General features: G+C 37.9%; 1 protein-coding gene across 1 annotated transcript; it reads right to left on the bottom strand.

Annotated features, from left to right (window-relative positions):
- Positions 1-23,524, bottom strand: CUL4B (cullin 4B). Its single transcript, XM_040572390.1, has 20 exons — positions 22,196-23,524; positions 19,542-19,657; positions 15,137-15,240; positions 14,145-14,214; positions 13,579-13,652; positions 12,477-12,639; positions 12,293-12,382; positions 11,940-12,022; positions 11,287-11,354; positions 10,051-10,169; positions 9,308-9,500; positions 8,929-9,033; positions 8,513-8,623; positions 7,681-7,766; positions 6,714-6,821; positions 6,419-6,532; positions 5,743-5,848; positions 5,496-5,668; positions 4,825-4,977; positions 1-3,656 (listed from the first exon to the last, which is right to left on the bottom strand). Exons 1-20 carry the CDS (start codon positions 22,719-22,721, stop codon positions 3,561-3,563), a joined length of 2,658 nt encoding a protein of 885 aa, XP_040428324.1. The 5' UTR covers positions 22,722-23,524; the 3' UTR covers positions 1-3,560.
- Between the last annotated feature and the right edge of the window lie 135 nt (positions 23,525-23,659).

Genomic DNA, 23,659 nt, shown 5'->3' with positions numbered 1-23,659 from the left:
TCAACACAAAACTGTTTAATATTTATTAAATGACACAAAATACCTAGATAACAGACTCACTCTCTGAAAGGACATGTATTTACATTATTTACCAACTTTAAGAAAGACTCTCTGTATCCATATCAGACTTGTTATGAAACATTAAAAAGGTTTTGCTGCTTTTTGCATCGAAGGATGCAATGATGACACATGCCCTGTTTGCAAGTCTGCATAAACTATAACTTTTTGATGCAGTGAAAAAGCACTTTTTTTTTTTTTTTTTTAAGTTCTGGTAGCCGAGTGAAGAGGCTTCTGAAAAGTAACAGGGTTAGTTTTTTTTTTTCCCCACTCCAGACATATTCTGAAGAACTGTTATACAAAAAGTATATTACATTTTTGAATGCTGCTGTACTCTTACAATTTTAGTGTAACTTTTCAAAGAAAATATTATTCCTACTGTATGAAATCACTAAAAAAAACAAAGTGGTATCTGAACATTTCATTAGATGCACTTTTGTTTCTTTAAAAAAAGAAAAAGACATTAGGGCAAATGATATGCTTAGGAAAAAACAAAAGTCTGACTGATAAAAAAAGAAGAGCAGAGACCAAAATATGAAGCACAGCTAAAGCAACTTAACAATTTGCTAGTTTTTTTTTCTTTTTTTTTTATTAACTATTTACTTTGGCACCTTTGTGTAAACTATAGAACAAAACAATGTTTACAACACATTTGCAATTACAGCATTTAAACAAAATGGTCACTTTTTAAACCAGCCAAGACAAAAAAATAGTCCATTTATGGGTATAAAGATTAAAAAACCTAAAATATATATTTCTAAGAATAAACTGCAATTTCTTATGAACAAGGTGCTATAAACTGCATGCAAGAGTCAAGATTAAAAATGTGTGGCCAAACAGACAAGCTGTGTTATAGCCAGATGAACTGTGGTCCAAGCCCACTCCTATTTTTTTTTTTTTCATATAGAGATATATATATGGCTCAATAGGCAGGCACATGATCCCAGCAAGAAGTTGTAGAGTTATACGGCTGGACAAGAAATCTTGGCTGCAGCTTTGTCATTAACCAGGAATGAGTGAGACCTTAGCAGAAGAGATGAACAAGTTCTTGGGGAAAAGCCGTGAAGATCCAAGAATGAGAAGCCTTCTCCCCTCCCCTCTCTCACCCCTTTGCTCAGCCTAGCCAGTATTCTCAAAATCCATTCTTCGGGTTGCTTTAATTAGGCTGCCACTCAGGGTCTGCCTCAGATCATGGAAGTCTCATGAGAGTTGAGGACATTTTTCTACGTACTAATTTTTGCATTTAAGTTACTGAAAAGGATGGGATAAAAATTAATTAAGCCTTTGTACCTTTCTGGTTGGTTTGACTGAACGCAACACACTTGTCTGATGAGGGAGGATTTTACCAGTGCAGACGTTTTTAACATGTGGTGGTGTTTGATTTGCTACAACTGATTGAATGGAACCAGTTCAACATCGATTTCATCATCTCCTGTCTCACAAAGAGAGAAGTTTTATGCTCCTTCTCCAAACACCTTTTTAAAAAGAATCTTTTATTGGCTAAAGATACAAAACACATACAAGAAAAAGGAACACTGAATGGAAAATACAGAATTTTTTTTTTGGGGGGGGGTGGGGGGGGCGGGGGGGCGGGATGACATGTTTTCCTCCCCAGTGGATGTCTATTTGAACTAATACTTAAAGATTTGCCTCTGTTTGCTGGAGCAATCTTCAAGTTGCTTACCAAATAATTGTATTAGCATTTCTTACAGAGGCAAGGGTGGTCCTGGATGCCTACCAGAAGTTATGCTGCAATAGTGTCAGAAGATAAGGTACATTTTCTGCAGATCATATAAGGAGCTGTATGACAGTTAGTGGAGGGTGACAGCAAATAATTTAGTGGGAGAAAAAAACAACAATCATCTGCTTCATCTGACAACTGAGAACTGCATACAAAAGAGCTTGAGCAAAACACAGCTGGAGAAAACATGGAATTAAACAATGGAACAAAAAAGCAGCAAGGATGGGATGTGTCAAATGCAAAACAGACACGCACGCACTCCCTCTCTCACACCTACACACCCCTGAATGTGGTATCACAGTGATAAAAAGTTATAGATCCTAGATAGCTAAGTTACACTGTCACTAAAAAAAGTAACATCTTGCTTTCAAGAAATATCTGGTATTCTCCAGGACTATCAGTGCCTGAAAGAGGATGAGGTTTTTCACTGTACTTTGCAACACAGCTGATTGTAGGTCTAAAGCTTGGCTGGGTAAGGAAGAACTGTTATGTGGAGGAGTTACCTTTTCTGCTGACACTTTTTTTTCCCCATGTATTCCTGGCATACACTGCTATAGCAATAAAAAAATGCATTCTGTTGAAAAAAGCTCTACATTCAAGTGACTTAATTCTCCCATGTCTTATCAAGATGCAAAGAATGCTTTCTGGTCATCTAAGAAAATGTTTTAGATGCCTCGTAGCAATACTTAACTATCTTTCTGTATGAGAGGTAGGCTTCTGGGTTCTAGGAGGCCTGCCACATCTAGGGCTGAGTTCTTAAAGCTTTAAGTTAAAGCAATCCAAAGCAGGGCAGTCTTGTAAGCACCCTGTCTAAACCTTGAGGTTTGTTCAAGTTCAGAATGTTGCAAAGCAAAACAAGTATTAAAATTAGTTTGTAACTTTTGTTCTTATAGCTGTACCACAAGAACAGTGTGGCTTTTCATAAATACCTTTAAATAGATTCTCTTTTGTAGAGTATTGCTGCCAAGAGGTGAAGGCCTCCTACCCATGACTAGTAAAAACTGTCACTTTTGTTTCCATTATGGCTGTTTTATGCTTAAAATTCCCGAAGGTGAACACCAAGTCTTACAGGCAAGCCATATAAATATAAACCTGAACTTGTTTTGTTGTAGCAGTTATTTAAGAATGGTATTTGTATATATAATATATATGCCCACACTGCAAACTTTATACATCATTTTATATTGGTATCATTTTTATCTTAATTGCAACCAAGAATATATTCCACTAGATCAGCAATAAGCATAGCTTGGCTTATTCCCCATTTCCCCTCCCTCGAGAAAAATCCAGGTGTGGGTATCAATCAGATCAATGGTATGTTGCTAACTGAAATGCATTCTGTACAGTAAATTAAAAGTTTGCATGCAGTTTAAGCATTTTAAAGGCTATTTTCTTACATTAACTAACCTTCTGTTTCCATTTAAAGGCGTGAAAGACATCTGTCTTATCAAGGGACTCCTCTTCAGACCCAGAGACAAATGGAATCACGGAGACCAGATACTTTCTTGCAGCTTTCTGCACATCTTACTAAATAACATGCAAAGAGTTCAACAGCATTCTTCTTAAAATGTAAATAGTACTCTTTAAATGGGCATGTTAACCACTGAAAGAAGTCGTCCACTTTACTATACTTCTCCATTACACTGCTTTCATTCAGTCATCGGTAGTATAAAAAGTCAATTAACAGGATCAACAGGCTAGTTTATCCACTGGCAATTGCGTATGACACCAAGTGTGCAGTAAAACAAAGGCCAACATATGTTTATGCAATATAGTTGTACTGATTTGGGTTTTCTTTATCTCTTTCCATGTAGTCCCTGTCAATTAAGGATTCTATTCTCTTCTTAAGGTCAGCAGGCTGTAAAATAAAGCAGATGTCAGTATTATGATTTTGTGGTCAATGTTTCTCTAACTCTTTCTACATAAGCCAAATACCATGCTGTTCAAAATGACTAAGGAAACAAATATCATCACTTAAATCCCTTAGAGCATTAAAGATTCTTAAATTTTCAGTGTATAACTGACTGAAGAGAAAGTTACAAAATTAGCTTGTTACTCGCAACTAAGCATAGTCTTTTTACAGCAGAGAAAGATATCTGCTGCTGTTTAAACTGAACTCTACTATGAACAACTGCAATTCATACATTTCATATCGAAGCGGTTTTATCTGTGACTTTTACCTAGATGGTGTAAGTCATTTTATCTTGATGCAAATAAGTTTTGCAAGAGTTTGGGTGCCCTACGACTTTGTTCAGTGAAGAACTTATATCAAACGTCTCAAGATGGAGGAGTGGGGAAAAGCAAGCTCAGCTACAGTTTATGTAAAACTTACAGGCCTGCAGTAGCTTAACATGTTAACAGAACAGAGTAACATGGCAATACCTTTAATTTTAAATTCCCATTGATAGAATGCACTGTATATTTGAACTCAAACACAGATACATCACTGTCTATTTGAAAATCCATTTGGCATTTGTACACAATAAGCTATTCATTCATATATTGCAACTGTGGGCTGCTTTAGCTTTGAGACATTCACCAATACCTAATTTTCATTCCATAGATATTTGTATATATCAGCTAATATAATCTGTCTAGAAAAAACATTGTACATTTATTGGCTACTAATTTATTAAAAATTATCAAATCAAGTCAAGAATCAAAAACACTTCTGCATATCTGAACCATTTTTCTCTCACCCCTAAAACAGCATTGCCAGAAGACATAAGCAATGCAAGAACATCCATGTGTAAACAAAGACGGCTTAGCTTCCAATTAGTACTAGCAAACTCACAGTTCTGAGAACCATTATTAATGTTTTATTAACTTACCAAAAGCCAGAGGCAATATTCAGATGAATGAATGAATGCAACTGGCACTTAAAAAAATTTCTGAAATTAACTATTTGTCTCTCCTAACAGTTAAAAAAAAGGCACATTTTAGACAGAAACACTGTTTAACTGAGGACAGGCCAGGGAATGTAACAAGCAGTAACACATTTTTAGAGAAAAAAATCAGTACTACACCTTTACTGGGAATTTAAGCTGGTTGTAGACCTCTGACACAAGCAAGTTATGACTCAACGTTTTGCGCATCTTCATGATTCGTACAATTGCAGCGTCAATCTGGTATTGCCGGTCCTGGAATACTCTCTCTGTAGTGCTTGCCTGTTCCTCTACCTGATGGATCCATTTAAAAGAGTTTTAAAGAGAATACTAGAACTGTTGAATCAATTCATCTTCGTATCTAGGACAATTCTTAGTTTATGACAATAAAAGGTTTACTGTCATATATTTGACATAAATCCTTTAAAGACGAAACTCTGCTCTTAAGAAGAACTTGCAAAAGGGATGGTAAATTCACTGAATTGGTTTCTATGTTCACAAATCAGTAAAGCCCTAGAGAATGATTAAGTGTGAAAAAGAACAGTTACTAATTGGAACTTTTGCTAATCAACCTCATTTATAGAGCATCATTGGTATCTAAGTTAGTCTGGAAGCTCACATTTAAATCCTCATTGCTATGTTTGTGCTAACATCCAAAATATACGTGCATGTTTCACACAGATACCAGTATGTATGTTACAACTGAGAGGGAAAAAAGCTTGTAAATGGGCAGGCAACAAGATACCTAACCAAGAATCAAAACCCCAGAGCATTAAAAACAAAACAAAAAAACAATCAAACAACAAAAATACCGTTTCTTTCATCTGAATTTGGTTGATTTTTATCCTGAAGAGCTTATGTCTGAAATCATCATTGCATGTGAATTTATCACCGTCTTCAACGTCTTTTCCTTTGGGGCTTTTAGTCAGTACTCTGGCTTTGCCACAAGCCAGAGACTGAAGTGTCCTTCTCAGCTCTCCATCCTCTATAGCAGAAACAAGTTGTTTAGTATTTTTAGTCAAGAACACTTGGAAGTACTCAGTTGTTTTCAACACCAACCTATCCCAGTGGCTTGCTTTATCTCCTCTAAACTGAACTCCTCTCCTTCATTAAACATGAGCAGCACCAGTGTCTGGAACAAGGAGACCTGAAGTTCTTTTTTCCCCTGTCACGGGGAAAACAACAGACATCAGTAGGGTGTTTTTTCGGGGGAGAAAAAACGATCAAGTCACTGTTCTATGTCAATTCTATATCAATTATTTCACTTAAAGGATGCAGTTGCTCCTTTATTCATTAGGGAATATAAAAGAATAAAAGTTACTGGTCACCTTTTGTTTTTACTATGAAATGCAGAATAAGATAGAGGTTAGAAGGTTAGACTAACAAATACCAAATTTGCTAAGGTATACATCTACTTGAGACAAATTCAAATCCATTAAGCGCTTAAAATCACAGTTTGAAAGACCTCTAATCCAAAGTGTAACACATGCATTAGTTAAAAATACAGCATCAGCAACCATAAGATCTTTGCAATAACCATGTTTGATATTTCCTGTTTTATCATTAACATTGTTATGAAAAATACAACTAACTGGTAACATTCCTGGATTCCAAGATAAATTTTCTTGAAATATATTCATGACCATGAAGAAATGCTGAAGGGAAATAGAAGCTCTCTAAAACTGACATTTTGGAACTGACAAAGCAACACAAATAAGAGATACAAGAGACTCACCTCTTTAAATTCTGCTTTTAGTACACAGTGACCTAGTGTTGATTGCCACTGAAGTTTCCTACCACTGTGTTTTCCTAAATAAAAGGTCTTGAAAATCTCCTGCAGTTTTACCATCTAAAAATGGAAGAAAAACAAAAAAAGCACATACCAATACACAATTTCTACTTTAAAAGCATCCCTTCGTACTCCACAATCGAACTACGTAGCAGTTGATGATAAAACCAAGTTGCAGTTGATATCAAGATACATTACTATTAGGCTGCTATTTGGTGTAACATGACTCTCTATTCATTACCTCTGGGGGTAGGTGGACCTCCATAGGCACATAAGTTGGCCAATAACCCATAGTCAAGATATTCACTGTTAGTTCAATGTTGCCAGGTACATTCTGATTTTGCATATACTGCAGAAAGAAAACAAATTGAAATACACAAGTGTTTATTAAACACATTTCAGGTAGAACTGAAAAGCTACCTAGAGCAGACATTAGAGCACAGAAGGCAAGTAACCTTGTGATGCCTTTGTTATGTAAAATGTGAGCTACATAAAAGAAAATTAGGATAAGAAAAAGCACTTTCAGGTGTTTTACAGGTGTTTTTCAGGAAGAAAACAGCAAAAGAAGTGCTTTAGCAAGCTGATGTGAAGATGTACCTAGTTATATCCTATAACTAGATGTACTTATAACTAGGTACATCTTCACACCACAATTCATGTAAGATACATCAATTGAAGAAATTAAGTTGCACTTCACTTGTAGTCAAACAGTTACAGGACTGCTGTAATTGATGTCCAAAAGCATTGTCTGAGAAGCATCGTTACTTGCCTAAATGACTAAATTTATGAGCCAGTCCCATCAGAATATAGTGCTACTAACTGGTGTTGAAATGTTTTAGAAGTTTACAATTCTCCTTTTATTGTTTTCTTTTCTTTCCTTTTTTTTTTGTTTAAAGCTTCTTGTTCCAGGAAAACAACTAATAAATGCAGCATATTTTTCTAAAAGTAGAGAAACAAATTAAGAAAACTCACTGATTTTCAGTGAGGGCTTTTGCCCACTCCCTTTGAAAGTGATCACTAACAAAGCCCTTTTCTCTGTAGTGAAAGAACATTACAGACAACTAGAATAATTCAAAAGGAGTTTAAATCAATTACAAGAGAAATGTTTACAACTGAAGACATCCTGCACTCTCTTATTAGCCTTTTTGAAAATAACTCATTCACAAACCAAGTAAGTGAAGGAGCCATGGCAGACTTTCCAGCATTACCTGTTTAAATTGTATCATTATGTCTTTTGAAAGCTCCATATCTTTAAACATTCCTTCAAGTTTGCTGGTGAAAGCAGCTCCACATTCTATAAAAAAGAAAATTTCATTCTTTAAAAAAAGATCAACAACATAGAGTATTTATTGTAAGTATTAGGATGCACTTTGAAGCAAGACCACCTATTTCAGTAGATGTTCAGCAAATAAAGACCCGGACTTAATTATGAAACATAATAAGGTTATAAACAAGAGGGGGAAAAGTGTTTTTAATGTGGCAGCTATTTTGCTACCTATTTTTTTCCCCCATGTGGACATGACTATTCTTCCTAGGAATCCACTGGCAGCTTGTCACTCAGACTTTGATCTTAATCTTAATGAGCTGCCTACCAAACCCTCTCTTGATGGTGGAACAGCACTGAGCTCTAAAAATCTTGCTCCTACCACCCAAAGAAGCCATACTACGAAGCAATGAAGACCAGACTACAAGACTGCTAACTGGCAGCTTCATGGTTCAGACCTTATACAGAGTAAATTGCAAGAGGAAAAGTCACCCTCAAGTTCTCTGAACACATCACTGATTTATTCTGCAGGGAACATCAACTCTATCCCACAGGCCACGAGACACAGTGAACTTTAAACTGCTGGGTTTTGGCTATTTCTGCTATAGTTACTAAAATAAAAGCAAATGATTTTCCCCAAAAAACACCAATCACTCAAGAATTGCATGCAAAGATTTTTGGCCTCATGTAAAGCATGAAATACAAACAGCACTTCTGGGAGGTCTCATTAAAATGACTATTTTCAAAAGGAAGCTGGAAAAGGGAGAGATATTTACCATGTTTGAGTTTGGAAAGCATAGATTTTTCAGCATCGACTGATGCACTCTTCCCAACTAATAGCCTCTTCGCTAGATCTTTTTTATAAAAGGCCTCAAACACATCTTTTCCTGGAACAGATGAGATTTTACAGTGATCACAAGTCATTGGGAGCTTATAAACATTACTGATATTAAGGGGCCCAATTCAAAATTCAGTAAAGCTAGCAAGGACCTTCACGTTAAGATTTAAACAGAGTTGGAGTCAGGTCTCACTACAGACATTTTAATAAATACTAGTTAAACAGCACTGCACCAGCAAACTGCATGTACAGAGAATGAATGCTTAAAAATGTAGAAAGATTGCAGAAGTGAATTCAAAGTACTTTTATGTTGCTGATTAAACAACTGTATCCACACACAAAAACATCACTTACCATATATGAATCTAAATATGATCATAATTTTATCCAGCATTTTTTCAAGTTCTTCATCGGTAGCTTCTTTGTTGCCTGCACGGAGCTTTGAATCTACATATTTAGCTAAAAGAATGTTAAGGTATAACAAGTTTATCATATGCCTAGTATCACAATGGAAACAAAGATGTACTTGTTTTTAAATTTAATATTGTTAAAATCTAAATTGTTTAAATCACCTGCATAACAAGGCGCAGAAGATACCACAATTGAGGATGTAGTGTATGTTGTATCTCAACACACAATTCCGTATCACACCACATCTGTTTAAGCTGCATCAGCAACCCCCTTCTGTCCCCCCACCCAAATTCTCACATAGGAAGAGACCAAATGAAAATACCTATGAGTTCAGCTGGCTTATTTGGTCTTTTATTAATGAATGTTTCAAAGGCTTCTTTCATGGCATTTACAAACTTCTCATTCTTGAGAAAGCAAACATCAATAATATGGTCAACTTTATCTTTAAAATCAAGCAGTTCTTGGACCATGGTTTTGTCTTTTTCTGGATTAATTACTATTGTGCTACCAAATGCCTGAAAAATAAAACATGTCTTTCAATTAGTCTGAACAATGAATTTAAATGAAAACACTTTTAAAACTTAAGTTATCTTTGCAATGTTTTGGTTTTGATATTCCTATTAGTTCCACTAACACAACAGAAGTAACAGCATCATAAAGGAATTATACACCGTCATTCTCAGACCGTGTATGTTGATTCAAAACCAAACTGTCAATAGATAAACAAATTTAGAACTTTTTTCTGACAAGAAATTTCAGAAGGGAGATGATACAAATGTTTTGTCATTATCAAAACACATATTGGAAAAAATATAGTTGTCTCCCACAACTAGCTATAAACAAGGTAACTCCAAATTTATTTGGAGTTCAATAATTCAGTTGAACAATTTGCTATTTTCTTCAATAAGACCTGAACAGTTACTGTACTTTTCCCAGTAGAGTTTCAAAGGCTGTTCATTAGATGCTTATAAGCAAATATTTCTTACAAAAATGCAATAGTTTTTAGAGATGACTTAAATATCTGTGTATAAAACCCCATCAATACCAGAATTCTAGAAATGGTACCTTTATGTACTCAATCCAGTGTTGTAAGAGAACTTGCACTCCACCTCTCACACGACTAAATAACTGATACAGAAGAGACAGGTCTTGAATTCGATTTTCATCAAGAAGGTGGTTTAAACCTGCAAATGAGAGAATTTCAGTAAAAATTGAAAACATACAGTGATCCCCAGAGAGCACAGCATATTACTACAGTAAGGGACCTCTTCAATACTAGCATTTCTTATCAATCTGTTAGGTTGTATTTTTTTTAATTGGAACGCTACCCGATTTAACAGAAATCCGGTGAAATGTAGAAGAGCTATCTGGACTGGTTCTTAGGCTACTTTACATAACATGTTAATCACAACAGCTTTGCTTACTTCTGCTCTACTCTGCCCTAAAAATTTGAGAGGTCTATGCTCTACTGATCAGAAGGAAAGGTCCCCTGGCAATACAGAGCTCTAAGTCTAAATTCCAGCTGAAAAAAAATGCATTTTACAGATGTTTGAAGGAAGCAACTTCAAGAAATATCTTCACCTTCCGCTTTTTTAAACTTTCTGGCAGAAGGCCTGACACTCTAGAGCAAGGTTCTAAAAAGTACATGGGTAAATATTGCAAACCTGATACTCCTCTCAATAAACAGTCTGTTCCAGATGTGCAGGAAGATGCTCACATACTAGCCAGATTGTGGACAAAACAGATAAGAATTTGATCATTTTATTATCCAACTTTTGCTACACCCATATTTATCTCCAGGCTATCCCTCAGAGTAACAAATGGTCACTAACTCCACAGAGACTGTTGAAGAGCTGAGGTTAATGTACATCACTGCTCAAATTTCACTTTTCATTTTTTTTATTTTTTAAATAAAAAAGCCAGCTTTATTTTACGAACAGCAAGCAATCAGTGTTTCTCTTTTCTGGTGCAGCCAGAATTCAAAGGCTTTTCCCTTACCTCTAAGTTTTCAGAATGCTACTCAACACATTGAGCTGAAGAGTCCCCTATTCTAGTTTTCATTTTGCTTTGTTATGTATCTGAAGACACCACTGTGGCTTCTTACCTCTGACAAGGAGAATGGTACTTGCCCTCTTGCAAAACGCTCAGTGCTATTTCATGAACTGAGTAGCAAAGGGCATTAAAGAATGATGTAGCTTGTGTCATCCCCCAGCACCTGAATCTGTCACTTTCTTTTTCAGCAGAGGAATTGAAAGCCCCGAAGCAGTAATTAGAAACATTTCTATAAAGAAGAAAGATTACCTTTCTGAAGAATGGCTGTTAAATGTTCACCTAGAAGTTGCTTTTCTACAGTTGCAATTAGTGGCTTCCTATAGAAAAAATGTTTAGAATTACTTTTCCTTTTCCCAGTATTGACAGTTTTAATTATTTTGAGATTACACTAACTACTATCAGCATTGGGAGTGCTCTAATTATCTGTGGCCAAAGATGTAAAATGAGTATACACATTTGTCCTTTTTTCGACCTGATTTTGAAGAAATCCTGACTCTAAGTAGAAAAGACTGAAGAGTAAAATTAGTCAATTTTCCACACCCCATTAAGAATATGTAAATATTAAGAGCCTTTTACTTGAGAATTCTCTATCCTCTGTCCTATTTTTTTTCAGGTAGTATGACAGCTGATTATTTGCATTTCAGGAAGATGTTTGGACGGGGAGTGGCAGCCTGTATTTCTAAATAGAGATGCCCAACAATGTTTACGTCAAAATAGTGACTTACAAGAAAAGGCTATCAGCTGTGTGAACCAAGACAGTACTTCTTCATAACCAAAGAATTTTGGGAAATGAAAAGCATTTGATGATAGTTTAATAACTGAAATAAACTGTAGCTATTAGATGGCTCTCAACAAAAGAGCCAAACCACTAATGATACAAAGCAAAGAGAGATTACGCTTACTGTGTACTCTGATCTAAGTAAGTGATTATCCTGTCTGCTTCTTCTTCCAAGCGCTTGTTGACATGGTGAAGATATTCTGGAACCTGAAAATGCCAGAGTAGTTTTGTATGTTTTAAAAATCAAAAGAGAAAAAAATGACAATGCTGGCTGACAGCTCCAGCAGCTCCAGTTTAAAGCACAAATCATTACACTGTGAATGAAGGAAGCCTCATCTGAATTTGCTTTCTCAGAGTACTATAAAACATACAAGGCACATTATTGCCCAATACACTATTTAATGCAACAGAATAGTTCCTCTCCTTGAGAAGTGTTCCGTCATTAGGCATAAAAAAATAACTGAAAATTCAAACTACCTCTCTTTCCTGCATAAGCCTCTGGCCCTCTGCTGCATACAAGCGGTTAGTCTCTTCCAAGAATCTATGTTCGAAAGAATCTTGATATATCTAGGGAAATAACAACAATCCAGGGTAAAGCTTAATGAGCACTAAATAAGAATAAGCTGGTTTATTGGTTGAAAGCTGAAACAAGCTTACTCACCTGCAAGTCAGAAAGCATGCTTAAAAGGCTTCGCAGTAAGCTCCTATCAATAGCCTCACCGTTTCTTTCCCTCTCAATCAGTAGAAGAATGCCATCAATAGTTTTGTTCTGAACCTTCTGATCACTTATTATATGAGTTCTGAACAATTCTAGCCCCATATCCCTAAAAAGAAAATAAAAACTATTTAATATATCGCATAAGAATCAGCCCCAAATATTATTAAAATTTGATCTAGATCAAACAGAGCCCAATAAATAACTTGCATTCTCTGAATTCCTCGCTCCTTTGTCCCCAAATCACTCATGATGAACAAGCACATACATATTAAAATAAGCCATGACAAAGCACCACCTGTAAGTTACAGATTTTAAAGACCAACACGTTTTTTTTAAATAACCCCCTAACTTTTGCAGTATTTTTCAGTTGACAGGCTGATTGAAACTAAATAAACAATAGCTTTCAACTAGGAAAGGAGAATGCCATTCTGGGCCCCAATTCCAAGTTTAAACTGTTGGACAATATTCCTTTTAGTCCACCACTTACTGATCTAAGTGTGTTAGGCAGACATCAGAAGATCTCAGTGATTTGAAAGAGAAGGATCTCTGTGGCAAAGTAATCCAGGTAGCTTAGCACCTAGTGAAGAGCCAAATGTTGTATGGCAAAGGCACTGTAGGGCATTTGCTAATGACTAAAATCGGGCTGGGGAAGGAGGAGTTGTGTTCATAAGAAAACTACTTGCTCTTATTTTTAGGTAACTTTTCCCCTTCAAAAATGTTCAAAGAACTTCAAATACTATACATGTTACTGTTACATTACTAAAGGCAATAACTGGACAACCCAAACCCTGGCACTTCAGTTGTTGAACATGTCCTCTCCTTTTAATGTGCAAACTGGTGGCTGATATATATTTAGCTGAGATTTGCTATCACAGTTCTAGAAGAATCCTACAATTCATCGTAAGTACATTAAAAATGTGACCTCCCTTTGCAATAAGCAGGTACATATTCACCATCTAATCTACAGGTCACTAGAATGCAGCTAGTAAGATAACATGGGATAATTTAAATAGTCCCCTCACAATTTTATCCTTTGTGCCCTTACCAAATAGATGGCAGCATTGAATTCTGAAGTACGTAAGTTCGATCCAAGAACAAAAAGATACTTCTAATCATAATCTGGTATGAGAAGAAGAAAAAAAGCCACAATCATTTTACTCTTGAAACTGAAGAGCAAAACAAATTATGCTCAACAACAACAAAAAAATCCCAGTGACAGGCTTTAGGCAGTGCTTTGTTATTTATTTAAAACACTCCTCCAATTACGGTGAGCTGCTCAGTAAACATTTAGCATTTTTCTCTAGAAAAAAAATAGCTCCTTTCATAACAGGTATGAACAGAAAAAAGGTTGCATAAAAACAGCTGTTCAGAAGTGGTGTACCCCCACCCAGCCCCAGGGTCAGACCAATGTGTTAAAAAAAAAAATATACTACATTATTTTCAAGGCTTAATTTCTAACGTACCAGATACAGTTGCATTTCACAAAGAAGCCTTATTAAATTTAAGACAACATTTCAGAAGCACACTGTGTTTGTAAAGGAACAGAATTAAGTAAAGTATCAGCTGGACTAGTGAACTGTTTTTCTTTAAAAGGAAAAAAAAAACACTTACCATTTGTCTGCAGTGGTCTTGCCAGCATTTGTCTATTTTCTTTAGAAAAAGAACACTATCCAATGAATCCATGAAGAAATCATTAAGAAAATTACGATTAACAGGCAGCACTAACGGCGAAATGAAGCAGCATTTTGTTTTATTTGAAAGACACTTAACATACAGCACAACGAACTCACCTACTCCCAAACAAGACCACTTAATTTCTTCCAACTTGTTTAGTTTTAATGAGGGTCCTGGTGTAAACAAAGCGTTCTCAATAATGACAAACCAAAACAATTTGAACTATTTAAAAAAAAGGAAATACACTTCTGAATGCTTTGTCCAATGCTCCATCCTGGCAGGGGCTTGCATGGGAAACAAGCAAACCTCAAAACCCAACAATTCACAATGTGTCTAACAGCCTGCCACTACATAGATTCTGTAATTTCAGGTCATGTTAAGAGAGAACCTTAAGAGAAAAACTTTGTTCGCAAATTTTGACTTGTACTCAGTTCACAGGGTAATTCTGGTACTAATTAACATCCACTTTACAAGATCTCATTCTGATGCAACTCCAAACTTTTCTAGATACACCATTTTGATCCTCAGAACTGGTACCATCGTACATTTCCAAACCACTAGCACTTTTCCAAATAGAAAAAAAGGAACTAGTTCCAAAATTTTTCTGTTTACCCAAGCACGGCAGGTTTGGTACTTGATGCAGCCAACACAGCCGTTTTTAAGCCTTACTTTATGAGCTTCTCCAAGATGTCAAAACGTGTCATAAATACCAAGAACATTTTCTCATGAAGTTATCACATGATTACAGATAAAGGAACTAGCAGTGTTCTTTGTGAGGTCCCCAAAAAAATGGAAACAGACCCAGTTATGCAAAAAATAGGAATTCAAATCACCATGGCCTAATGTCACGAACTAGTGAAAGAAATCGATCGCCACACACTGGCAGGTAAAAACATTCTGGCTTGTCAACAGCTTAATAAAAAGGATATTCTCTGAATTGGTGAATTTGTGCTTTAATGTGGTCTTCACAGATCTGTCTCAACTGCTTGTACAAGTTTGCAGAAATCTTGTAGGAGCAGAGATTTTCAACAGCCTGAAGTAAAGAGAAACAGATACTAAGCAGTCTGCTTATAGTCTGACGTGGTTTTACAAGGAAAGAAAGATGTGGAATTCTTCTGCTTCTCATTCAAAAGTTACCTGCTTTTAATTGTAACACTTAACAGCTGCATGCAAGAGAGAGACATGACACTAACAGCAATATGAGACAAAATGAGAGCCATGCCCTGAACAGCTTAGAACATGAGGGCTTATTAATTTCAGCTGGAGTGTCGATAGCTAATAAGGAACACAAAGAACAAGGATGTTGGTTTAGTACATTCAAGCAGCTTGCTGGGTTTCATACTTCAAAGCAGACACTAAGGTCCTCATTTTATCAACTGCCATGCTCTGCAAGTCACACCAATATTGGTTAAAAAAAACCACACTGCTTGTCCTTTCCTTGATTAAAATTCCCCTTACCCACAAAACTAAGTGTGCGTGCGTCCCTTTACCCATTGGCTATATTTAGTTTGAATCCTGCACAATTTTTGGTAGTATAACTACATTCCAGGTGTTTACAGTGGCAAACGTTCTAGATCACAATCAAGTATGACAAGATTTGTGCCTGTGCTTCATAGCAAGAAGAGAAGAGTTTAATGAGGACTTGTCTTAGGAGATTGATTATGGAAACAAGCATTCTACAGTCCATAAGCACAATGAAGACTTTTCCAAAATGTATGCCTATTGCCCAGATTTGGCAAGAAACAGAGCAATTCTAACTCCTTGAGAGACAAAGTCACAATGTGTATATATTCTGGAAAACATCTGTACAAGCAAGAAAGGAAAAACATATATGGCTTTCAACCAATGCTTCCTGATCTTATTTGTTTTCTTAATGGAAAGTGCTTTAGTTGCCAGTACAACCAACTCATAGGAACAAAGTACTGGAAAATCAAGTTTGCTCCCCAGCAACCATGGGCAGCCAGGCAGTGAAAACAGTTGAGATGTGTACAGAGCATCCCTATTCCATTACACTGAAGTCCCCACATCCCCAAATACTTCCTGACAGTCCACATAGAAGCCATCAGCTTCTCACAGTTAACAGCTATCACTGCAAGCACAGCAATAATCAAAACAGCTAAACCAATCATCGTTCCTGGGGTGGAAGCACCAGCTTGCTTGCAACTGCACTACTGGTAATGTGGGCTCTATGACAGAGAGGTTGAATCAAAACAAAACAAAACCCCAGCCAACACAACCAAAAAAGAAAACTAAACCTGCATAAGCTTATTGTCATAAAAAGACAGGTACAGCAAGAGAGTGAGTACACCAATTAACACTAAAGCAGCATCTCTGAACACTGATCTACACAAATACAAACCAGGTATGTGACATCTGAGTCATGATTAGGAAAGCCAGAAATTGATTGTCACCATACACAGACATGAAAGTATACAGATCTTAATAGCTGGAAATCACAGTAAAATTCAACTCTCAACCTTAACACTTAAGAAAACCCAAACAAATACAAAGATGCGATAGGAGGAGATAATCTACTTCATAGTTCTTTAAACACCAAGTTTAGAGAGGCTGATTAGACCTGTAGTAAGTGCAATAAACAGACTTCTTCTCCCACTTATTTTGGAGAAGAAACAGAGCTGGAAAGACAAATGCTGTCGACTTGTTAGTCACCTGCATAATCCCACTTAGCCTCACTTCTAACTAGCAGCCTGACACCAGCAGCCATTTCGCTGTACTTCATCAGTAAAAACTACCGGTCAGCTCCCCCATCTCAACAGCTCATGTAAAGCTGTGCTTTTCCATCTGTGTATCAGAAATTCCTAGATGTTAAACACCAAGTATGTGCTAGAATCTGAGTGCTTGAACAACAGGTACAAAGCTTCTGCATCCTCATTGAGAACATCTGTAATAATGTTTTAGTTTGTGAATTCTGCTCAACTTACTGGCGTTATTATGTTGATTTTTAAGAGGGCAAACATTCCAAGGACACAAACAAAACTTTAAGATTTGCTCTGTGGAGCAAAACAATATTGCAATGTTATGTGCAGCAAATTTAACTACTGGTGCTACAAAACAATAGTTGTATTATAGAGAGAAAATTCCTGGTAACTTTAGGAGCTACAGTTCAAAAAATTGCTTTGTTCAGAATTAGTGGAATATAACTTTTTGGCCAGGACATCAGTGTCTTAAGGATGGTCAGAACACCTGAAAGCAAAGTGTTGTACTTCTTTTCTGTAACATTTTTTTTATTTTTAATTGCAGCATCCACACCAGGGTCTCTGTTAGGAAAAAAACTGGAAAGGGCTCTGATGAGAGAACAACAGAACTTCCCAGAAGTACTTACATCTGTGATGGATTAGAAAAGGAAAATTAACAATGGATCTAGTACCAAAGACCTAGATGATTTCTTCCTGGTACTACAAGAAGGAAACTTGTTTTGATAAAGAAACTGTCAACTCTGTAGCACTTCAGCTGACCACAGATGTGTATTATTTCTCTTGCTGGGGTGGGTGGGGAACAACGTAAGTAATAAAGTTATGGCCCACAAAGAAATAAAGCCTCAAAATGTTTGCTCAGAGAGGTTTTCCAACACAGACAACAGTTAAACCAAATTCAAATTTAACTCAATTATCAAGTATGTTATTTTGAAGTGTGTGGCAAGAACTTTTGCAGGTTATTTTGCAATTCCCCTCTGTGCTTGGATAATGGTGTCTGCTAAGGCATATTTGGAACCAGATCCATTTACCAAACAGCTGTTCAGAAACGACATTAGTTAAGTAAGCATTTAAAAACGCTGATTGCTATTCTTATTTTTAAATGAAGACATTATTAGATTTATAAAAAGAATACAAAGATTTCATACTAGATTGCACTCTATTCTCTTAAAACCTAGCTACATTATTATAATGCTAACACAGATTTAGAAAAAAATCTTATCCTTTTGTTTTCTGAGCATAAACACCATTAAAAAGCAAGGCTGTGGTAAAACTGAACAGAAATTTTTCATTGCTGATTTTGTAGCAGAGGCAAAGTTTTCAATACAACTTTGCATCTTTAAACAATCTTGAATATCCTCAAGTACTTGATTAACTGTTATTTGCTCTGCTGTTCAGTCTACAGTGAGTTATTTAAAATACCAGCCAATATAGTGTATTGTAATTTATTAATTTCATCAGGTTTTGCAGAATTAACAATACTGTAGTTACTTTAACAACACCATATATCATCTTGACCAACTGTTAGAAAAAGCTATTTTTAAATTAATTGAACATTATAAAGAATTATCATAACCTCAAAAATGCACTGGACCAAGGAACTCAACCGGTGAGGTTCCAGGTTCTACAAGGAATGGCAATTTATCTTTCCCTAAATCTGACCCCAAACCTTGTGCAAACAGGATTTTTCTCCCTAACTTTTCACAGAAATTAAGTATAACCAAATGGGACTTTTTTTTTTTTGAAAAGGGGAGGGAATGGGGAAGAAGAAACACTAAAAACAGACAGAGAAGGATTTATATATACACATGGAGAAACTAACCAACCAACGAGGTAATAAAAACTTTAGGAGTAATTAGAGTGCTTCCTTATACCCAGCTAGAGCAGCATGGCTACTACACCACTAAAACCACAAGCACTAGGATGTTAGGAGGGGGCAGGTGAGGAGAAAGAGCTGAAAAAGCAGAAGTTGAGTTTACAGAAAAACATGTTAGGAAATGCAGTTCGAGTGTGATCACTTCCTAAAACGTTTAGGGCAAAGCAATCAAAGCTGTTGCTGGAAATAAATGAGTTTTAATTCTCAATTAAGACATAACGCTCAATGATAAGCAACTGCAATCAAACCAACATAATACAATGGTATTCTATTTACTTTTTAAGGGGCAAACGAAAAGTTTCAGTGTTTAAATGAATTACTTATAACCCTCAATCACAGATACTGTCTTGAGACAAAGGATTATATCTTAATATAAATCATCTTTTTCATATCTAAACACCAACGTCTTAGGATTTCACATTTCTCCTTTAGCAGCTACAACACCATAAAACCTCAAACAGTAAAGGAAATACAGCTCCTTGCCTTATTTAATTCTTGTCAACTGTTGCAAGGGAAACCACACCTTGGATTATGTTGTGGCAAGTAAAAAAAGCTTTGGTTCAATGTTAGGTCTCCTGAGATTTGTATTGATCAATTTCAGATTCGAGAAACTGTTCTATGAAAAGATTTCGAGTGAGAATATCAACCAAAATATCATATTCCTAACGTTGTCTCAAAATTGTTTTAAATAAAAAACCCAAATCACCAAAACCCCATCCCACCGCTTGTACTTAAAGCGCTTACCTGATAGAGCTCCTCTAAATTGTACTTAATTGAAGTACTGTTCTGGATAGCTTCTACAGCCTCTTTCAGTTTTTGCCAGGTTTCATCTGTGTAGTTTTCAGGCAACTTGGGTTTATCTTGAAAAGAAATTATTTTATAGAATTTGAGAAAGTATTAAGTAAAACATTTTACTTTTTACAGAAAGACATAGCTCAGAGAAGACATAGGCTGATGCTCTAGGTTGTACTTATACATTAGTGTAAAAGCAGTACCTTATGTTTGAAATGATATCACATCGTAAAAATTCAGCATTACTCTTCACATACACATTGCAACATCAGTAGCCCAAATTCTATGTGTGATTTATTAAAAAATAAAAATCACAATGTGTCATACGTGAGCAGCTTAATAGGCAGAAACCCTAAAACCCAGCAAAACAGACCTGCATCTTCATTACGCTCCCTTTTCGTACAAGAACATCATAGATAAGAGTAAAAAACTGAACATAAAAGCTGAAAATGATGGATTAACAGCTGTGTATAGATTATTTCTTATCAAGTTCATTAATTCTACTCTGTATTAGTACTTGGAAAGAAACCCCAAGACACATACACGGAAATACTTTATTATAAAGTAAGGCTTTATAGTCACAAGGAAAACCTTCCAACTTTGAACTAACCAATTTATATGTCTCATGGGTTTGGCCAGTGAATATTTGTGAGTGAAGCCCTCTTTTAATGTTCATACAGCTCAAGCTTTGCAGATTTGATGCTTTCCATTAAGTTTCTCCCATTTAAAAAAGGCTGAGAAAGATTAGCCAAGTCACACACCCAGAAAACTGTAACTATTTTAAAACTGTGTGTTCTCAAGCTAGTTAAAACAACCCTTTTTGTTGTAATACACAAGTTCTCAAATGGAAACAGGAGGAGGAGAAACATTAGGAAGTCACATGCACATCCATGCCACCAACAAGTGGAACTGATCCAGAGTATTCGCTCTATTCAAATGGACTTCTGCAAATCCAAAGGTAAAAAAACAAAGCTTTTTGACTTCTTTTGAAAAAAATAATAAAAGGAAAACAACCCCACTTCTCTCTTTTTGTTTTTCCTCATACATTTCCCTACAGTATTGGCAGTATCTCAACATTGCTGTGCTGTAAGAATCTATAGGGACAACTCATACAAGCAGGACTTGCCCACTTTCACTAGAAAGAAACGAGTACGCTACTCAGCAGTAAATACCAAGATTTGGGGTTTTGGGAAGTTGTAAAGGATGTTATTGCTATCACACACAAAAGCACGCCAAGACTATTGCTCAGTTTAGCATCTGAGAGTAAATAAAAAGCAAAGCTGGCAGCTTCTCAAGACATCCTTTTAAAGCCAGCAACTAGAATACCAATTCCTAAGCAATGAGGATTGCAGCACCATGCAATCTATGACACTTAGCTAGTATTTTGAACAGAAAAAGTTGACTTTCCTTAAAGATAACAACAGGGTACATGCAGCAGAAGAGTGACATTTCTTTTTCACCATCGTGCATCACAAGTATAAATTTTCAAACAGCCAAACTAAACAATGACAACGTGACCAGGGGAAATGGGTGGAGAAGATTCTTGAGGATTACAAGGCCCTCAAAACAAAAAGTTACACTGGAACACTACAGTGACTAAAATGATCCTGATCCTTACCTCCTGGGATATCTCTACAGCACATCTGCATCGGTTGTGTATTTCAAAATTAGTTTTAATCTTAATATCTTTAAGCCCCTCTACCCCTACACTCAAACACATGAGGAAAAAGAAGTTTCTTTCTCGAGTTGTTTTTAATCAGACTGTTGTAAAAGATTGCAAGAGGCAGGAAGAAAAAAAAAATCTCACAATTTACCCATCTTTATAGGATAAAGACTACAGAGTTTTAAGTAAGCTGTCTACACCTACTGTAATTTTGTTTACTAGAATATTATGCAGCACTGCAGCAGAAAGTTTCATCTCCCTGCTTCAGCTGGTCTCAAGTAACAACGCTGGAAAAGCTCAAACACGTTTGTTGGGAAACTGTAAAATAATGTAAACTTGAAAAAAGAGCACATTCAGAGAGCAAAAAGACATTAAAAAGCTAAGCAATAAGAGCTGAAGCAAGGATATTGTGCGGAAAGTATCCAGCAGAAATCTGAACTACCTTCTTTGAATGTAAGTGGGGGAAGCAGAAAGGAGATCTGCCATAATAGCCCAATAATCACCTTAGTTTCAACATTTAAAGCTAAGCACAGGCAGAATAACCTACTAACAGACAAAATGGATAGGGGCAAGACATAGATTCAGGTCCAATTTTAAAAAAAAGGCCATGAAACGTTAAAAGTTTAACAAAAGCAATTTACACTCTTACGTAGTAAAATATTTTGTTTAACATGCAGGTTAAGGCCTTCTCCCCAACAGCGTGAAAGCAGCCTGAAAAATAATCCCAAACTGGGAAGACTAGCTCAGGACGTGTGCATGACTGGGCAAGTATGCATGATAAGTATTATCGCCCCCTTCACATAAGTCTAGAAATGTTTACCACAGAAAAGCATTTCCTGTAAAACCTGGAGCTATTTGAAAGCCAACCGGTTTTCATGTTGAAAACAAAACAGAGAGCTGAGTGGCAGCTCCGCACGGGTGGTGAGGAATTATGGCCTGTTACCTTTAAAGTTCTTGATCACTAATTTCTTAGCGGACCCAGGTTTACTGTTGGCGAAACTGGAAACGGTAGAGGAGGCAGCTTTGGTCAGGCCATTTGCGTGGTGCCCTACAGCCACTGAAGAAATTAAAAGGCTTTTATTTTTGAGCTGCTGTTGGTGCTGCTGTTGAGAAGAGGCAGGAGAGGAGGAGGAAGAAGACTCTTCAGCCATCTTCACATCGAGTCCAATAAAATCCAAGGAGTCCTCAAAGCGCAGCTTCTTCTGGAGGTGATGGTTGGAGGAGGCAACCCCTGAGGAGGAGCACGAGGAGGCGGTGATGACGGCGGAAGATGAGGAGGAGTTGGTTTTGGAAGGAGAAGAGGAGCAGGAGGAAATAGAATCAAATTCTTCTCTTTCAGAGTTGCTGTTGCTACTGTTATTTAACTTTCTCTTCTTGCAGGAGGAGCTGCTGCTATTACCATCAGTGGCAGGTCTGACCTCCTGAGCTGCAGCTGGGGGGTTGGGGGAAGAGAAACCTGTGGGAAACATGAACACACAGAAGTGAACAGGCTGAGGGGCATCAAATCCTTGTGATGGGACAAAGAGGGGGAGAGAGTTTTAGGGTCAGTCTCCGGGGTCTCTTCAAGGAGTCTTTTAATTCCTCTCTCCTCCTCTTATCAGCAGAGTCCTTCCGTGTTCCCCCTCCTTCGCCGCCTTCTTCCTCGGAGCGATCGCCCTGTCTCCCCGCTCGCCCCTTCCTTTATCGCTTCGCTTCTCCTCGCGGTTTGCCTCCGTTTTCCTGCCGGCACTCCCTTCTCAGGGGAGTGTCTCCGCTCCTGCCTCTTGCCGCCCACCGTCTTCTCCCGGTCCTTCTCTCCGGCACCCCCGCCTCCCCCGGGCCGCCTGCTCCCCGGGCTCTGCCTCCCGCTCCCCCGCCGCCTCCTCTCCACCGAGCAGCCCCGGGGAGGGCTGAGCGCGGCTCCTCACGCCGGGCCTCCAGCCCCTCGCGCCTCCCTCTCCCGCTCCGCCGCCCGGCCGGCTCCTTTCCCCCGCGGCCCAGCTCCGCTCGGACTGCCCCCTGCCCCTCTCTGCGGGCTGCTAGCGCTGCCTGGGGCGGGCGGCCCGGCGCGGGGCTTGTTATTGTCAATACACGGCAGAGAGGGAGCCTAAAGATGGCGGCACATCCGCTCGCTCTGCATGCTGGGGCGGGGACGCCCGGAAGCGCCGCGGGGCGGCCCGGGGATGCGGCGGGCCCCGCCCCGGCCCCGCAGGCCGCACCTCGACCCTGTAGGCCCGGCCCCGCCGGAGCGCATCCCCCACGCGTCCGCTCCCGCCGCCCTCCCGCCGCCCTCTGACCCACCGGAAGTGATCATGCTGGCCGGCCGCGCGTGGCGGGAGCGGGCGGGGGGCGGGGCGGGGCCGCGACTCCCTCAGGCGGTCCCCGGGGGGCGGGGCCGCGGCGCTGAGGGGCGGCGGGGGGGGGGCCG

The sequence above is a fragment of the Cygnus olor genome, chromosome 13 (genome assembly GCF_009769625.2).
Source record: "Cygnus olor isolate bCygOlo1 chromosome 13, bCygOlo1.pri.v2, whole genome shotgun sequence".
Lineage (NCBI taxonomy): Eukaryota > Metazoa > Chordata > Aves > Anseriformes > Anatidae > Cygnus > Cygnus olor.
This window is presented reverse-complemented; position numbering and strand designations above follow the sequence as displayed.